Source organism: Macadamia integrifolia, chromosome 2, assembly GCF_013358625.1.
Source record: "Macadamia integrifolia cultivar HAES 741 chromosome 2, SCU_Mint_v3, whole genome shotgun sequence".
Taxonomy (NCBI): Eukaryota; Viridiplantae; Streptophyta; class Magnoliopsida; order Proteales; family Proteaceae; genus Macadamia; species Macadamia integrifolia.
The window spans coordinates 16848034-16868010 of record NC_056558.1 but is presented as its reverse complement, the minus strand read 5'-3'; the positions used below and the strand labels follow the sequence as shown (position 1 = coordinate 16868010).

The window sequence follows — 19977 nt, the reverse complement described above, 5'->3', positions numbered from 1 at the left end:
CTATGGGAGACCTCCCATCCATGGCTTTGGTCCATGAGTTGAATACTAAGATTTCAGTTTGAGGCTTAGATTTTGGTTTATTGTTTATTGAAGCTTTGATTGGTCACAAAATCTAAATAGAGAATCAATGTGGGCCAATGGCAATTGAAGAAATAAGGGTATTTTGGTAAAAAAATAAATTTTGCTGATGTGTACAAGCTATTTGTTACTATTTAGTGGAGAAGATATGAGACAACGGATTCATTGTTGTCAAAGTCCAGCTGGGTACGAGTCCTCGATGGATCAGCAGAAGGGGGGGAGGGGCTGCTTCATCATCAAAGAGAATCTTGGTACCTGATTTTCTTTCTTCCATGCCAGGATTTATGGGGTCGCGCTTGGCTGAGAGGAGCTATGACTCATTTCAAGCCTAAGAGCTCCTTCTCCCTCCTTTTGTAAGTCTCGAGAAATAGGGTTTTTTTGGGAGTTGCCACCTAGATAAGGTTCCATAACCCATAAATGTCTTCCCCTTTTGGGAGAGAGAAGTAACTACAATAGAAAAGCAAATGATCTATCCAAGCACTTGGCAAGTGTTGGGTTACGAACATGGGAAAGTGTTAGGCACCCAATATGCCTGGTTAAAGCCGGTCTTCCTAAACCATAAGTGTTCCTCAAATTATACTAACAAATGGAAGCTTGTAATTACGAAGTGAATGGAACATATGTGCACATTGACGGAATTTCAAGATATATTCTTTATTTGCAAACATAAAGATAGATACTAAAAATTCTCTTGAAATTTTCTCCCTAAATTGAGACCCCCACACTCATTTCACAATGTGAGAACAGTGAACCTTTGGGAGATGAGACACAGGTTCTTAGGAATCGTAATTACCTCTTTGAGAAGGGGAAGAAATAAAGAGAGTCACCATCTAGATTAGAGTCTAAGATCCACAAAAATAAATTATGACTCTCTATCAGTTCCAATAGAGAACGATCAAATCAAAATTAGGGTTTATGTTAAGTGATGATCCAAGATAGATGTTAAACAACCGATCCAATGACTGATATATAATCAAGAAGACATCAGCCATTGGTATACCACAATGCAACATATTTGCCTTGTGGCCTTTTGTCTACATTCCCTAAACAACTGGACGGTGCCCACTGGCATGGGGAGGGGAAATCCAAAATATGACCCTAGTAACAGTGTGCCCAATAAAAGATTTTCCTCTCTCTCACAACCACAAAACCCACTCTCATATACTCACACATACATACAATTTAGTCAGCACTGTGAAGATTGCCTAAGACACATTTTCCTTCTCACATCAAATGGCACATAATGACCACAAAACATATGGTATCCAAAAGGACAGTAAAGTAAATGGGAGACGTGGTCACTCTATTCACCCATCACAACTCTCATACCCTATCCTCATCATCTCTCACTCACATTTCTTCCTTTGAAGAAACATTAAAAGAGATTATTTTCATTCTTTAACATTATCAGATAGACCACCAAGAAAGCTTCTCTTCTTCTTAATAGAAGCTAATAGCTAGCCCTCCATGGCTCAAACTATGATGCTAATGTCAGGTCTCACTGGTCGTGTGGTTGATTTTAAGAGAGATCCTTTACTACAATTGCAAATCCAAAGACTTCGTTCCAAGCAATTCTCTCATCTCTTGCTCTCTTCAATTAGTCCTTCTTCATCTTCTTCCTCTTCTACTACTTCAACTACTATTATTGCTCTCTTCAAATCAAAAACCAAGGCACCAGCCAAGAAGGTATTTATTTATTTATTTCTATATTGAAACGCTTATCTATTTATGGTTTCTATACTGAACTGTGTACTTAAAGACTACTTGTGTTCTTGTGTAGGACCCAAAGCCAAAGCCAAAGCCGAAGGTTGAAGATGGTTTATTTGGGACATCAGGAGGCATTGGTTTTACTAAAGAGAATGAACTATTTGTGGGTCGTGTCGCCATGATTGGCTTCGCCGTGAGTAGTTTTTTTTTTTCCTTTCTTTCTTCTTCCTCTTCATATAGGTGGCCAGACAGTTATTTAGTTCAAATTAAAGCCTTAAAATGTCGGTTTCAGATCCTCTCCAGTGCCACTGGATGCACAGCAAGCATCCAATGATTGGAAGAACTTGGGGTGCAACCCTGTAATGTCACTCTTGACAAGTTTCTCAGGGAATGATTCCAACCGGCCGAGGGTCATCTCCAGCCACTGGAGAGGCTGGAGGGGACTTATGAGACAATAAATAAAGAGAGGAGCATTGGCAACCAGAAACTGGGTCTTGGGCTTTGTATCCTCTCCTCATGTGGGGACCTTCCCACATGGGTGACAACCACCCATTGGGAATCCTCACCCCATTTGACCATTAGTCAGATAGGAAATTCTCCATGAGTGGCTCTCACAGTCCCACGTGGCAAAAGAAAAAGAAAAAAGATAACGGTTAAGCATGCAAAGCCCAGCCCATTAGTAGTTGGTGTGGAGTTGGCCAACCTCTTTACAAATTAAAGATGTGTAATAAATTGAGAAGAAAGAATGCCACTCGCTTACCATTGTCTAGGTAAGGTATGGACAGACTGTGTTACCTCTGCGCTGAAGAGACTGTTGTACGTTCTCCTATTGACCTGTATGCTGATGTGTACCTATGCTACCAGGGCAGCGCTCTCTTCCCAACAAATTATTTAAACTTAATATTAAGTAGGTTGGTCTGGGTGGGGAATTTAGCACATTTGGTGGAGCACACAAGCACTATCTGTGCTAGTCCATCGCTCCATCCATCCTAAGCTTGATGGTGCCGGGCTGGGCTGAGCCCTAAGCAATCTATGTTGGGCCTCAGTTTTCAAAAACCCAGCCCAGTCTGACCCTGTTGCATCACTTCTTTCAAACTGGTGATTACAATTTGCAACACGAGGGAGAGAGAGAGAGAGAGAGTGATATATTTATGAGATTTTCTGGTTTAGGAAAATGATTAAGAATGATATATTTCTAAGGCAAAATAAACGTTGCTTACGGCAAAATAAAATATTATCTTTTATTTTTAGAAAATTAAAAGGTTCTTGAAAAGTCCTAAGTGCAATCAAGGGACCTTATCCTGTTAGTATATAATTAGGAGAAAAGAATCCTATCGATTTGGCATAGGGAACACTCAGACACGGCTCTTGTTTTTAGTGAGGTTGTGAAAAGACACTCATATCCCCTAAAAGCAGGGGCTGTGTTTGGGCATTCCCTATGCCAAACTCATAAGGTTCTTCATTCCTATAATTATATAGGATAATGATTCCCTACACAGGACACTTATGAAGCCTTACCTAAATGGCCTTAAAAATTTGTCACGTGGCAGACCAGATGGGCTCAAATTTTGTAGATTATTAAACCCATAAGTCCTTTGCTTATGAGTCAAGTTTCACCCTAGATGGATTTTGTCAAGTAACAAAATAGCTTTTAAAATCCAAGATTACATGATAGTGTATAGGATCCTAGATAACGTATATATGTGAAATGGGCAAGAGATCACTACTTGGTCACGTGGCCCTTGTATCAGCATGAGGCCAATGAGTGCGTCAGTAGAGGCATCAACATGAATAGAATTTTTTTATTTCATTAGGGGCAGGTGATACTTCTGTATACTCATGTGTCTGGCATAGGAAACACACGAACAAACAACTTTCTTTTTCCCATGTGAAATTATGAACATAAGATGCATGAAATTATTATTGTCAATGTCCCAAAATTTGCAGGCATCTTTGCTGGGAGAAGGAATTACTGGGAAGGGAATTCTAGCACAGTTGAACCTAGAAACTGGAGTTCCTATTTATGAAGCGGAGCCACTTCTGCTCTTCTTCATCCTCTTTACCCTCCTTGGAGCAATTGGAGCATTAGGTGATCGAGGTAAATTTGTTGATGACCCTCCCACTGGACTTGAAAAGGCTGTGATCCCACCAGGAAGAGGTCTCAGATCAGCTTTAGGCCTTAAAGAAGAAGGTACAAACACTATGTTATCATATTTTATCTCTAGTTTAAGATCAGCTATAGGTAGATTTATTCATGACCCTGCCACTAGTACCGTGGGTCCATACTGACCCCACAACCACATGATCGGGTCATATCGGGGTTGAATGAGAATCATTCAACTTTCACTGAAAACAGTGAACAGCACTAAACACTCCGTGTGTGGTCTCAAGGAGGTAAATCATATTTTATCTCTAAGGACTGGATTATATCACAATTAATCTCTGCTAAAAAGTATAAATATAAGAATTATTTTTGTTGTGCAAGGTCCTCTATTCGGATTTACAAAGGCGAACGAGCTTTTCGTAGGAAGATTAGCTCAGTTGGGATTTGCTTTCTCTTTAATTGGAGAGATTATAACAGGAAAGGGTGCTCTAGCACAGTTGAACATTGAGACTGGAGTCCCTCTGAATGAACTTGAACCACTGGTGTTGTTCAATGTTGCCTTCTTCCTCTTTGCTGCATTGAATCCTGGTTCTGGTAAGTTTTTCTTAACAGATGCAGATGAAGAGTAGGGGAGAGAACATTTTGGTTAAGTTTGTGATCATAATGATGAAGGGGAGAAATCAAATTGTGGTGTTTTTAAGAAATACATTTGTTTGTAGTCGTTGAAGTTAAATACTTTCTAAGATTTGAGTTCTTTCCTATTTTCAATTGCACTAGTCCCTTTATTCATGGGATGTTTGGTATATAGTTCTTAACATTTGGTTCAACATCAGACTAGAAGGGACCCGGTTCAACCAGATGGTTTACGAAAGGGATGAATCAAATCAGGAAGAAAGAAAAAAAAGATTGGTTGGTTGTTGTGAATCCTAGCTAACCCAAGACTTCATATCTCCAATCTATATCTATCTACACATGCCTATCTCTCAAAGGCTGACCCGATACATCTGAGATACCTAACGTTTAGAGAAACTATGCTTGGGTACCTGACCTTACATTTCATAAATTTTATGTTTGGGATAGCTCATGTTTTAGAAATGTAATGCTTGGGATGCCCTTTTCGTATTTTCAATTATGCCCATAAATATTGTTTAAGCTTTAAGGGTGTCAATAGGGTATGGATCTGGTTTTTTGGTTTGGTCCAAGATATAATATGGACGAATAAAAAACGAACCGAATTGGTTCAGTTTTATTCGATTCCTATTGGTTATTTTCTATATTCGGTTTCATTTGCTTCCTATACCATCTTGGCAATTCTGTTTAACTTATTTAATTTTTTTATTCGCACAAGACTTTGGGAGCATAAGTGTAGAAATGTAGAAGAGAAGTGAGGAGAGTTGATAGTTGAAGACAGGCTGAAGAGATAAAATGAAAACTGAAATCTTAAAACTCATGGTTTAGCCTTTTAGGGTTCAATTTTCAAAACTAAAATCGAAACAACTTTTTTCGATTCAATTTTTTATTTTAAATGATCCATTTTAATTTTCCATTTTATATTGACAACCTTAATTATGTTTGGTTTTTCCCTCTCCTTCCTGACCAATCTGCTACAACACCCTCTTGAGAGAGAGGAAAAACCCACAATCCTAGAGATTCATTTGTATTAAATCCAAAGGGAAAGGAAAGCTCCACTCCATAGCTAAGACTGTGTTTGGTAACCAAAATTAGGAAAGGAAGAAGTATAAAGGTTCAAATGGACCACATCGATCACCTTTGACCAAGCCACTTATTAAATTCACATAGGGTAAGATATGCCCAAACAGACACAAATTTATGTAAATTGCATTTGAACGATCGGAAAAAATTGGAACTTGGAAGTCGGTTGGTGGTTTTGATTTTTCGGCTTGATCCAGGATATAATATGTCCAAGTCCAAATTGAACTAAATTTATTCAGTGTAATGCACGAAAGTGGAAACAAGCATAAATGCAGAAATATAGATGAGAAGTTAGGAAAGTTGATAGTCGAAGATGGAGATAGAAGAGACGAAGTCAAGACTAGAGCAATAAATGGCACAAATGCAGCAGAGCAGTTTACGTAGAGCCCGGTTTACAATTGGCTTGAGCGTATTCTTTTTTTCCTCATCCTCCGGGTCCGGAAGAGTAGGGGGTGGGGGTGGTGGCCTGTCCGTGCATCGCCCCTTGGGCCACATTACCCGGGACTCATGCTTCACAAATCTATATTATTTAGAATGGTGTCTTCACTTTTGTTAATATTTGCAGTAGCACCAAGCTTGTCCATTGATTTACTTAGCCTGCATGTGTGTTCTAACTCCTTGTTAGATAATATTGAACTGAACCTTGAAAACTTGAAACTTGCGGTTTAACGTTATGGGTTTCAATTTTTAAAACCAAAATCGAACCAATTTTTTCGTACCGATTTGTTTTTATTTTAAATGGCCAATTTTGGTTTCGGTTTTAATTGACAAGCTTAGTTTTTCCGACCAATGTGCTACAAGAGAGAGCATCCTAGGCTTACATCTGAACCCCTCTCTCACCTCTCTCTTTTTTTTTTTTTTTTTTTAATAACGAAGGGTGTCATCACATTCTTTGGAGTGGGAATAGTCTCCACAAGCCCTCAACAACCAAACTCCACTCCGAAGAGGGTGAAAACCCCAAGGAAAAAACATGGGTTGTGCCAAGGGATAAGATGCTTTTTGAAGCTTTTTACCCACTATGAATCACCAATGGACCAATCTCCATCACGTAAATTAATATTAAAATAGAATTCTTTGTAATCATTATCATCTAACATAATATGTAACTAATTCCAAAATATGTTAAATTTGGTTATTAAATTTCACTTTATTTTATGTAATTCTTTTGATTTGAAAAGTAAAATAAGTTTTACATTGAAAAATATATTTATCAAGGGAAAAGTTTGGACATGCCACCAAAGTGCCCAGGTTGTGTCTGTCTCTCTCCCACCCCCTTGGAAAGTATTTCCCTATCCCCTCCACATACCACCCGCTCATTGGTCCAAGGCGCCCATTTGTTGGTGCCTTAATGTGGAGGCTCCCCTCGGCATGGGAAGGAATCCCCAATTTGGAAATGGTGATATTTTCTTTAAAATATGAGGTATTTTTTCAGTGAAAAAAAAAAAAAAACCACTACATAACCTCATGAAATCATTATCTATTCAATTGTCAATTTGACTAAAGATCAACCCTTTCAATAAAAATTTGGGACGGAGAATGCTGCCTGGTTAGGTGGCCTCTACTTCAGGGTGAGGCCAATGACAGGATGTGCAAGGCTTATTTTCATTTTGTAAAGGGTGAGGCGGTCACTTTAGAGGCTACTGTCTGGGCGTAGGGCCACGCAACCAAAGCAACATTCTTTTTCCTTCTAAAAAAAAAGATAAATAAAAAAAATTAACACACCAATAGATTTTTGTAGGTAGGTGAGATCCATTCAAACAATTCACATACCCGTATCTTGCCATCTCTTTTATTTTGGGTAGAAATCTTGCCATCTTTCCTAGGTACATATTTTGTGGATGATTCTGAAATCAACTAGTTCAATATCTAACTAGTCTTATGTTAAAAGGGTTTCATACCCTTTACTTGTAATTAATTAATATATGGGTAAAGGCTAAACACACTAGTGTTGTGCTTAAAACTATATTTGCGTCTGTCCTCCCTTGGAAAGTCTCTCTACCCCTCCCATTCCAACACCCCCCATCCCCATTGGTTGAGCCCAACTTCCGCTATCTTATTATAATATTGTAGTGGGGAGAGAGATCTTTGAACAAGCTGGGTACATTACACCCTCTCACATTGTTTTTTTTTCAAATCACTGTTTTCACTCTTTAAAATAATTAATATAATAATGAATGTGAGGAAAGACAATTTTTTATTTTTTTTGGGTAAAAGGAGGCACAATTATCCCTTAGGCTCAAAGAGCCTTTTCCCATTTAGTATTATTATGAAAAAAATAGAATAATAAAATTAAGGGAAAAACGAAGGCAAGAAGCCTAAGAGGCAATGTAGCCCATACTCCCTGAGACAGTGGGAGACAAAATGAACATCCCTCCCCTCATGAAAGGTCGAAATCCTGTCCCTGTTGATGCTTCTACTACTGCTCCCATTGGCCCACATGCTAGTATAGGTGCCACATTGCCTTTTAGGGAACCCACTCCCTAAAATTGAAAATGGGCGAGAGAACGCTACCCACTTGCACAACCCTTGCGCTAGCGAGCAAACCAATGAGAGGCCTCGTGGAGGCATCTTCAGTTCATGGGGCGGGGTCAACACAATCTTTTTGCGCCCACCTGGACACACACGAGTAGGTGTTTCCCATGATGCTAAACTGGGAAACCACACCATCAAAGAGAAAGTGGGATGGTTTAAGTGCACAATATCAGCAAGCCCGGATATCGACATATATTGGTCGGGAGCGGATGACTTTCCCTTACATTTCTTTAAAGAAAAAAAAATTGGACATTTTTACCCATGGTTCGTATGGTGATACCAAGACGAGATTGGCCAAGTATCGGGATTGGTGGGTGTCAATACCAATCTAGATCATCTGATCCAAGACCGATACCTAAAACCATGAGAGACATACATTTTGTGGGAAGAAAAATAATGTCATTGTGGACTCCACGACTTATTATGTGGAAAGCATGGGGAAGGAATCCCTCTTCCTGCCAGGTCGTGTGGTGCCTGTGCATGAACACAAAGAGGGGCAAAATGATAGCCCAACCCCTCGTGAAAAACGAAAAACCCACCTGTGTGATGCCTATGTGCGCCTCATCATTGGCCATGCACTACTGTAGGGGTCACTCGATTGAAGCAGCATTCTTCGTCAAACTAGGCCAAACTCCAGAACCATCATGAAGTGCACAAAAATCCTTTGCGAGGAGATAGTGAATGGTAATGAACATTGGAAGACTGGAGTGCATGCCAAAGCCCTCCCGGCCGTATGACTCGCCAATTTTCATGGGTTGGTAAAGACGGATTTATAGTAAATTAGAGTACTAATACCCATATATAAACATAAATGAAATGCATGAATTGACGCGTGACTAATCTTAGGCCATATATTCTATCTATTCAACGACCAGAAAGGACATATCATTAATTTGAATCGTGATACAATAAATATCTTGTGAGATTTAAAAGAGCAACATATTCTTGTGACAACAATATTTTGATTTATTTTTAAATAATCCATTTGTAAGATCCGTCGCTCAATCATATCTTTCTTTTATTGCCTTTCTAAAAGTCTTCTCATTGGAAGATGACATGTTTAAGCCTTGTATGATTGGGAACCTAAGCTAGTATCAATTTTTTTAATGAGCTTTTCCTGGGCTTTCTCGTTTACTTTCCCAGATATAAAAGGAAAGTATTGACCAAGCAATTTAAATTAAGGGTCCTCTCGTATAGCCTTTAGGATTAGATGTGTTCCCCTCTATGTGGCTATGGGAGATACGAAACTATTTAAAATTCATTGTAGCAGTATGAGCATCAACCATGTCATTACATTTACCTGATGAGTAAATCATATTTTTTCGTTTGGCCACTTGCAGTCATTCATTTGATATGAGAATGAGATTCACCATGATTTAATGTCATCAAGTAAACATGTATTGAACTTCTCAATCCTCCTCCATTGGCATGAAATTTTCACCTATAAATACCATGACCTTTTAAAATATATATATATATATATATATATGAATCTATTGATGGGAGCTGATAAAGTAAGGGACAGCAATGAGACATTGAAGCAAATCAATAATAACATAAGTATAAAATAGTGTTTTATAATTTATTATGTTGTGACTTGTTTGTGTTTATTTATTTATTTTGATAAACTTGTGTTTCAATTTAATGTTATGTTTTTTCTTTAGTTAATCTAATAATATTTGTTGTCAATAAATAATGTCTTCTCTATCATGCTTAAAAAATCTTTCTAAATTAGATTCTATTTGTTTCGGCGTGTTACTATCGAAAATCCGTATGAGCCAACCTTGCACAAGCACAGAAGGCAAAGGCCCGGAGGTATCTCCGGGATTAGGCCTCCGATGCCCAAGTTAGTGATCGGCAGAACAGTGTTTTTTACATGAGTAATGGTGGGTGTCGGCGTACCTCATGTAGGTTCCTTTTCGGTTCCCTTTTATAGGGTTTCTCAGCCTAGGGTTTCGGGAACCCCTCCCTGGGAATCTTCTCCTCACGTGGTTTGAAGCCTTGCGGTCTCCATCGGATGGGCGTCACGTGTTCCTCCCTCGGATGCCATGTGTCCTCGCTTTATTGGGTGATAAATTTTGTCCTATAACGACGTAACTCTCTCCAGTGCACCCAATGAAGTAGCTTGAAAGATTTTATACTCAGTGAGTAGCATGTATATCCCTTGCCCTTAAAAAAAATCTAACCTATGGAATAGTTAGAAAGTTTTACCAAAAAGAGAAATTGATAGAAAGTGGGAATCGTACAAAAAACGGTTTAATTGTGATAAACTGTGGTATATTTGATAATGACTATAGTCATTTACGAAAAAAAAAAAAAAAGAGAGAGAGAGAGAGAGATCATGACCACAATTATAAAAGTTATTGAAATTTGAAACTGTACCCATTCAGACAGCATTGGTAATGATATTGGTAAATCATTAATTTGATTCTAGGTCTTATTGATGTGTTAGTATAGCACTATTCAGTTTTTAACTTTATTTGCAATCTCTAGTGTTTGTGTCCAAAATTGCATCTCATGGTCCACAAATCTTATCTTATACTTCTATTAGAACTTTCACATAGCCTTTTCTTATTTTTCTCTCAAAGTCATCTTGTTTTATTTGGAAAATTAATGAATGTTTTCATCATTTTTTTTCAAATATTACCCTCATAAAAATCTGAGATAGCTAATGCATAATATCTTATGTAAGTCATATCTTCATCATACATTACTCTCTAAACATCGTTATTTACCATTATATACAGGTTTTGTCCGTGACATTGGATGAGTGGCCTGATGATGAGATTGAGTCTACGATTGAGGTTGGTGGGAATTTTTTTGCTAATAAAATACATGAAGCTTTTATTGTAGAAGTATAATGAAAGCATGTACCAGATTTCAATCATTAGGAATAAAAAGTTCATCAAGTCTCTAAATTTTGATCTATCAGTTGCATCTTAATGTGTGTCGTTGTTGTGCATGTGATGGTTTCATTTCGTAACTAAAAAAGAATCTTGGGTAACCTCTTTCCAGTATTGAAATTGCTAATGTATCTATCAAAAGAAACAAAAAAAAGTGCAGAAGAATGTCAGCCTCTACACATTGTGAGTACCATGAAGTAGCACTCCATCAGGCAAGAGAGTCATGAAAATAATTAAAAATAAATCTACTACCTAATGTGTAGTACATGGTAGACCATGGAGCTGACATGATTTTGGAACATGCAAATGGTTAATTTTGAGGGTTCCGTATCTAATATTGATTGGATTGGTCACATCTTTATAGTGCTCAAATAAACATGGTTACCTGGCAAGCGAGAAAACCTTTCTTTTATGTTCTTTTAATTATTTAATAAAAACCATTTGTATGTTGGGAAACACATGAAAGTTAGTGTAGTTGTACATGAATCTTACTATTTAAATTGTATGTCATCACTTGAGAATGCTAATTGATGGTTATACTGTCTTATCTTACTATTTCCTTGCTAGAAGCACTATCAGAACACTTTGAAGTTTCTTAAAATCCATTCCTTTGTGGTCGAATTAGTAGTAGTCACATGTAATTAGTGGGGAGACCCAACATATTTGGATTCCTAAGTCTCCTAAAATGCATTTGCCTCATAAACCATCATACAACCTTTTCTAGATATCCAAAAGTTTGTTTTTTTATTGCATCTAATCCTAGAGAGTGCCAAAGCGTCCAACCAAGTTAGGACTTCGGATTTAGAATATATTGACGGTATACCCAACCTTTTCCCTTAAGAGGGAGAGGGATAGGTATGTCGCCGATATCAAGTATGCTAGCGAATAGCACCAATAGGAAGACATGATAGAGTATCATTCAGGAAGGATATGAGGATCATTTCAGAAAAAGGGAAAAGAGAGATAAACACAATGGGTGCTAGCATACTTGACATCGACGGCATACCCAACCTGTTCCCTTAAGATTATTATCAAAAGCATCACTTATGTATTTCACTGCTTTTATGATGGTCTAAACATGGACTCCAGGAATTCTTGAAACCTACTTTATGAATCTATAGGCACGACACTAGATACTCATTTAATTGCAATGTAAGACGTGAAAGGTGATTATTATAATAATAATTTTATGTCTTAGTATCATTGTGCTAAATAAGTTATGATATATGTTCATGCTTGCTATGTGTATGTGATTCTAATTTTTTTACCCCTTCTTCTAACAAGTCTAACAGTTTTTATTACATATAAAAAGAAGGGGTAGTGGAGGAACAAAGTTGAACGTTTTCAACTTTCACAATTTATATTTTGTTTCTGTTTTTGGAAACTTTGTACTTCTATTGTTAGCATGCAGAAGTTGAAGCTGCTGTAAGATCTTCTCTTAACCATACTGACTGGTTTCAATAAATAAGCTACATAATTTACTTCTTGGTTTTCTTTATGATAGATAATATAAGACAAAGAAAAAAAACCAATATCAGTATCCTTATGATATTGTTCGCTTTATGCGAAATCTTTATGCACATCATGGGAATTTGGTAAGTGTTTAATCATCATTAACTATTTTGATTATTAATATTTGTAATTTCGTATCTAACAACAGTTCAAGTTTTTTTTTTTTTTTTTTTCAGAAAGGAAAAGAAAATCCATTCTGACCTTGCTAAAGCATATCCAGGATTTCTTTCATACAAGACAGGATCACAATAGCACCACAATAGGTAAAACTAATCTGACCTAATTAGGGTTTTGACGAACAGGTTGAGGGAGAAATCCTGTAGCACACAAACCAGGCCTCCAAAGGCCCTGCTCCGTTGGGATTTGCCTTTTCTTTAATTGGAGATATTATCACAGGAAAGGGTGCTCTAGCACAGCTGAACATTGAGACAGGAGTCCCTCTGAATGAACTTGAACCACAGGTGTTGTTAACTTTTTTACTCTATGCGGCATTGAATTCTGGTATCAGTAAGTTTTTTTTGACAGATGCAGATGAAGAGTATGGGAGAGAACATTTTGATTAAGTTTTTGATGATGATGATGAAGGGGAGAAATCAAATTGTGGTGTTTTTAAGAAATACACTTGTTTGTAGTTGTTGAAGTTAAATACTTTGTAAGATTTGAGTTCTCTCCTGTTTTCAATTGCACTAGTCCCTTTATTCTTGGGATGCTTGGTATATAGTTCTTAATATTTGGTTCAACATCAGACCAGAAGGGACCGGGTTCAATTGGACAGTTTTATGAAAGGGAGGAATCAAATTAGGAAGGAAAAAAAAAAAAAAAAAAGATTTGGTTGATTGTCCTGAATCCTAGCTAGCCCAACACTTCAATATCTCCAACCTATACCGATCTGCCCATGCTCATCTCTCAAAGGTTGACCCAATGTATCTAGGGTACCTAATGTTTAGAGAAACTATGTCCTGGTGACCTTTCGTGTCATAAATATTTATGTTTGGGATACCTCATGTTTTAGAAATGCAATGGTTGGGGTGCCTTTTTTATATTTTCAATTATGTCCATATATATTGTGCTTAAGCTTTAAAGGTGTCAATCAGTATGGTTCTGGTTTTTTGGTTTGATCCAATGTTTGAAATGTACAAATTAAAATCGAACCGAATTGATTCACTTTTATTCAGTTCCTATAAGTTTTTGTTCTATTTTTTTTTCCCCCTATATTTTGGTTTCATTCGCTTTTTATACCTTCTTGGCAATTCGGTTTAATTTATTCAGTTTTTTATTTCCTTTTTTCAATTCGTACAAGACTTGAGAATATCTCCTAGTGGTCTTGAAGAAGCAAGACACATTAAAAGAAGACAAGCATAAATGTAGAAATCCAGAAGAGAATTGAGGAGAGTTGACACTTGAAGACAGAGGCAAAAGAGATAAAGTAAAAACTGAAATCTTAAAACTCATGATTTAACCTTTTAGGGTTTATTTTTCAAAACCAAAACCAAAATTTTTTTTCCATTCAGTTCATTTTGGTTTTAAAGGATCGATTTTGATTTTGGTTCTAAATTGACCACCTTAATTTAGTTTTTTCCTCACCTTTCTGACCAATCTGCTACAACGCCCAAGAGAGAGAGAAACCCACCAGTCTAGGATCATTATACTACTCCTAAAGATTCATTTGTATTAAACCCAAAGCGAAAGGAAAGCTCCACTCCATATGATGGACATTGAGTCAGATTACTGAATAAATATCCAAAGGTTACATGACCTTTGATCAAGCCACTTGTTATATTCACATAAGTTTACCAAAAAAAAATATGTATTATATTCACATAGGGGAAGGTATGTCCATACAGACAAATATATTTGCATTTGAAGGGTCGGTGAAGTCGGTTGGTAGTTCTGGTTTTTCGGTTTGGTTCATGATACAATTTGTACAAATCGAAATTGAACCAAATTTGTTTAGTGTAATGCACTAAAGTGGAAATAAGCATTAAGTGCATGCAAAATGTAGATGAGAAGTGAGGAGAGTTGATAGTCGAAGATGGAAGTAGAAGAGACGAAGTCAAAATTTGAAAATCGTGGTTTAGCCTTTTACGATTCCATTTTCCATACGAAAAATAATTTCGAACTGATTCGTTCTGATTTTAAATGGTCTATTTTGATTTCGATTCTAAATTGATGAGCTTAGTTACGTTATATTTTTCATCTCCTTCCCCCAATCTGCTACAAAACACATACACACACACACATATAGAGAGAGAGAGAGAGAGAGAGAGAGAGAGAGAGAGGCTACCATCCAAGGATCTTGCATTCTTCCTATTGGACGAAGTCGATAATACCTCATTGATGAAATAAAATCCACCATCATAGGATCATTGCACTCCCTCTGTTGTACGAAGTCAATAATACCTTAGAATTGAAAGAAAACCATCCTAGGATCATTGCACTCTTTCTATTGGATGAAGTCGATAATACTTCAGTGATGAAGGAAAATCCACCATCCTAGGATCATTGCATTCCTCCTATTGGACGAAATCAATAATATCTCAAAAGTGAAGGAAAACCAACCATCTTAGGATCATTATACTACTCTTATTGGACGAAATCGATAATGCCCTTACCCTTATATGTGATACCTTCTCCCCCACATCTGAACCCTTCTTTCATTTTTCTCATATCTTTTGCAGTAGAAATAGTCTTTATAGGCCCACATTAGTCGTTTCCACTATGAAAAGGATTGAAACCCCAAAGAAAGGGTGGTGCCAAAAGAATTCAAACTCAAGTCAAATACTTCTTAATAGACTTTACCCACTATGAATCACCAATAAACTATCTCCTTTGAAACCCCTCTCACTTGACCGTGGCAGGACGAGGGATGACCAAGGATTCATTTGTAGTATTAAATTTAGACCCAAAAGTAAAGCTCCACTCCATGATGGACCATAATATTGAGTCAGATTAGTGAATAAATATCCAAGGGTTACAATAGACCACATCATCCTTACACGTGCTTCAAAAATTGAATAACGTTGACCGGTTACCTAAGCCACTTATTGCATTAACATAATGTAGGGTATGCTCAACATCGCATTTGAAGGGCCGGTGAAGTCGGAAGTCGGTTGTCGGTGAATCCGCATTAGAGATTGATACCAATAAAATTTGACGATTCTTCTAAAGTTCCTTAAAAATGAAAGCTATTGACACTAATTTATCCAGACCCAAAATTCAATGGCTCCATTGAGGGAAAATGTTTTCTGAGCTGCTAGAGTAGGGTATGCTAATATCTCTATGTTTATCTTTTTCTGTTTCAAATGAAATGATTTTATTGCCTTTTAATGTAGAGATACTTTTTCATCGTAGCTCATTGGTTTGCTTCGTAGAGAATCCTATCATATAAATTAATACTAAAATGGAATTCTTTGTAATCATTATCATCTCACATATTATGTAATTAATTCCAAAATATGTTAAGTTTGGTTATTAAATTTTACTTTAATATATTTAATTCTTTTGCTTTAAAAAGCAAAATAAGTTTTATATTAAGAATTATATTTATCAAGGGAAAAGTTTCGGCATGCTGTCAAGGTGTTCAGGTAGTGTCTGTCTCTCTTTCACCCCTTTGGAAATGATCTCTCTAACTCTTCCCGTGTCACCCGTCCATTGGTCCAAGCCTCCAATTTGTTGGTGCCTCAATGTGTAGGCTCCCAGGCATTGGAAGGAATCCCCAATTTGCAATTGTGGTAATTTTTTATTTATTTATTTGAAAAATAAGATATTTTTTCAATAAATAAAAACCCCACCAAATAACCTCATGAAAGAATTATCTAAATTTTTACAAAAAAAAAAAAAAATTATCTATATTTTATTCAATGGTCAATTTAACTAATCGATCCTCATAATAAAAATTTAGGAAAAAGAATGTCATCTGGTTGTATGCCCCTACACTAATGTGGAGTCAATAAAGAAACATGCAAGGGATATTTTCATTTTGTAAAGAGTGGAAAGGTAATTTCAGGGGTTGTTGTGCTTGGGCATAAGGCCAATTTTTTCCCAAAAAATAAAAGAATTAACACACCAATAAAAGTTTGTAGGCGGGTGAATGCCATTGGAACCCTTCACATATCCATATCTTGCCATCTCTGATAGGTACATATTTTATGGATGATTCTGAAATCAACTAGATCAATATCTAGTAGTCTTATTTTAAAAGGGGTTTCATACCATTTACTTTTAATTAATTAATTTATGGATAAATGTCGGACATGCTAGCGTTATGCCTAGCACTGTTTTTGTATTTGTCCTCCCCTTGGATGCCCCTTCCATTTTAGCACTCCCCATCCTTTTAATATATTATTGTTGTAGGGAAAGGGTTTTTGAGAAAGCTGGGTACATAACAGCCTCTCACATTAATCATTGTTTTACTCTCTTTAAACTAATTGATATAATAATAATGAATGTGAGGCGAAACTTTTTTTTTTTTTTCCTCTTTTGAGGGAAAGGAGGCACAATTATCCCTTAGACTGAAAGAGCGTTTTCCCATTTAATATTATGATAAAATAATAGCTTAAAAGGCAGTGTTGCCCCCACACCCTAACATAATGGAGGGGGGGAATGACCACTCCACACCATATGAGGTGAAAATCCTATCCCATTTGATGCTTCAACTACTGCTTCCATTGGCTAGTGTAGGGCCAGCCCTACCTTTTAGGGAACCCTTTCCCTAAAATTGAAGATTGGCAAGAGAGCGTTATCCCCTTGCGCAATCACTATACAAGTGTCCAGACCAATGGGAGGCCTCGTGGAGATATTTTAGTGCATGGGGTGGTAGGCAACGCAGTCCTTTTACGCCCACCTATGCCTAGGCGTAGACATACATAAGAAGGTGTTTTCCGCGATGCTAGGCTCGGAAACCACACCATCAATAAGAAAGTGGGATGATTTTAGTGCATGGTATCAACAAACCCAAATCAACATATATTAGTTGGGAGCGGACAACTGTGCCCTTATATTTCTTTAAAAATTGCATTTTGTTGGAGATTTTTACCCACGGTCCATATGACAATACTAATATGAAATCAGCCACGTATCAGGATTGGTGTGTGTCAATACCAATCAAGATCAGTTGATCCAAAACCAATTCCTAAAACCATCAGAGACATACATTTTGTGTGAGGAGAAATAATGTTAGTGTGGACTCCACAACTCATTATGTGGATCGCAAGGGGAAGGAATCCCTCTATCGACCAGGTTGTGTGACGCCTGTGCTTAAACACAAAGGGGGCAAAATGACAATCCTACCACCTGTGAAATATGAAAAATCAACCCATGTTGATGCCTCTATACACCTCATCATTGGCATATGCTAGTAGTACGGGTCACACAATCGGGGCAACATTCTTCGCCAAACTGGGCCGAACTCTAAATCCATCATGAAGTTGGCCTCATCTAATGAATGCGTAAAGTACGCAAGGTTCAAGCCGAATCAGGGTTCTAAAACTTTACTCGAAAAAATGTTTTAAAACTTGGGAACGATCATGGGATTGGTGAAGGGCGATACATTTTGATAGTAATCCAGATTAGTATGGATCGAATTGTATTAGACAGATTTACCCTTATTTTTTCCTAAAAATTAGATTTTTATTATAATTTTACCCTTACACCATACATGTGGATATGGGGATTTGAAAGATAAAGATAAGGATCGATCAAGGTTCATACCATTCCCATCTAACCGATACTGATGGCAAAGTTCCGAATTTTAGAACCATCGCAAAGTCGATAGATCGCACGCCACACGTTGACACGTATGAACTAATCAAGAGATCTTGACCTTACAACGTGGGATCCATCAAACATCAACGTGTCCAAGTTTTTTTACTGCTTTCCAAAAACGTAAAATAGAAAGTTTTGCCTTTACATCATCATCAATATGATATTTCCACGTGTCAATGACAGCATTCTACTTTTCAAATTTACCAAAACGACCTTTATAGCCTATTCTGTTCTGTTTCCGCCCGTTGGACCTTCCTTCCAACTTGTTTCCATGGATAAAACCGATAAAGACGAGAAAGAGCCGCAGCGAACTTGAGCTCTTCAAGACTTCCAAGATTCTAAAAAGCAAGCGAAGCAAAACTTTTTAAAGGAAATTGAAACTGTTACTTTGGATTGGATTTGAGTCCAAGCGATTAGAGGGTACCTCTTCCGATTTTGACGCCATTGTTGTTTCCTGAAGGTCTTAATTTTTGTCTTTCGGTTGAAGCCATTCTGCTGCTATTGAGTTCTAGAGCTTTCCGTTTCCGGCATCGTCTTTGGCAGTGAGAGATTTCAGATGTTTATACAGGACGGTTATTCTAGCGGATGTAACGAGCATCATCCCTCTTTCTCTTACTCGTCTAGCAGAGATGTGAGTTACAGGTACAGTCTCTCTCTTTTTCGTTCTTGATTGGATCTGGTATTGTTGTTTCTTCTACTGCTTGAAGTTCAAATTACAGTTTTCGATATTTTTTGGGGTTTCCTGTTGTGTTTGATTTGAACCCAGATGGTTGGAAATCAAAAACTTGATGGCGAGATTTGATGTTTTGCTTTTGTGAAGAACACGATAGATTTTTGGTATTGGAATTCTGACGTGTCGGGGTAATCTGTTGGCTTTCTGGGTTTGGGTGATTGAATTGATTCACTTGGGTGGTAGTAGAATTTTAATTACTTGATGGAAACTACAGAATTCTGGGTGCCTAATTTATTTTGCTCTGGCTTTTTCAAGCTGTGGGTTTTAGCGAATTTGAGTAATTATGTTCTTGAGTTGCTGCCAGAATATTCTCTCTCTCGATTTGATCGGCTATTTTCGTTTCCCCTAACGTTCAGACTTCAAATTCCAACTTTCAATGTTCTAGGGATTCATTGTACCGTTTCATTTGGACCCAGATGGTTGACAATTGAAAAATTGCGGGCAAAACTTGATCTCGTTTTTGAGTTTGGAGATTCTGAGGGATTGTAGTTCATAATCTTGAATAGTGCAACTTTTGCCTTGCTGGATTGTTTAGTACTTGCATCAATTCGCTTGGGTTGTTGGTTGCTTGGTTCTGTTGCCTATTCATGCAGTGGGAGTTTAGCAGAGTTGAGCTATTATGGTCTTTAGCTGCCAAACTTCAAATTACAGTTAGAATCCAGTTGGCTTTCAAAATTTTGATAACACTAGTAGTTTGCTTGATGTAATCTGCATAACTGTATTTCTTAAACTCTACTGTTTGCCTATTCTGGCTGTGGGGTTTTAATGGATTTGGGTAGTTGTGTTCTTGAGCTGCCAACCAGATTTCCGCCTGGTGTTAATCTGGTACTTAAATCAATTGATCCTAGATATATGAGTTGGTTCTTTAATTTGAACCAGATGGAACTCATTCACTGAGCCACTATGTTTGGTATTTATTTTATATGCTTGCT

General features: G+C 37.2%; 2 protein-coding genes across 2 annotated transcripts in view; one reads left to right on the top strand and one right to left on the bottom strand.

Annotated features, from left to right (window-relative positions):
• The first annotated feature begins 1425 nt into the window (after positions 1-1425).
• On the top strand, positions 1426-4692 carry LOC122090547 (photosystem II 22 kDa protein, chloroplastic). The gene is made up of 4 exons (XM_042660187.1): positions 1426-1764; positions 1859-1978; positions 3733-3976; positions 4271-4692. The coding sequence occupies exons 1-4, from the start codon at positions 1546-1548 to the stop codon at positions 4516-4518; spliced, it is 831 nt and encodes a 276-aa protein (XP_042516121.1). The 5' UTR covers positions 1426-1545; the 3' UTR covers positions 4519-4692.
• A 13835-nt stretch (positions 4693-18527) lies between these two features.
• The window catches only part of LOC122064012 (putative disease resistance protein RGA3), a 4206-nt gene continuing 2756 nt past the window's right edge, over positions 18528-19977 (bottom strand). The window contains exon 5 of the mRNA XM_042627707.1: positions 18528-18650. Coding sequence (XP_042483641.1) covers positions 18528-18650 — 123 coding nt within the window. The remainder of the gene's footprint in view (positions 18651-19977) is intronic.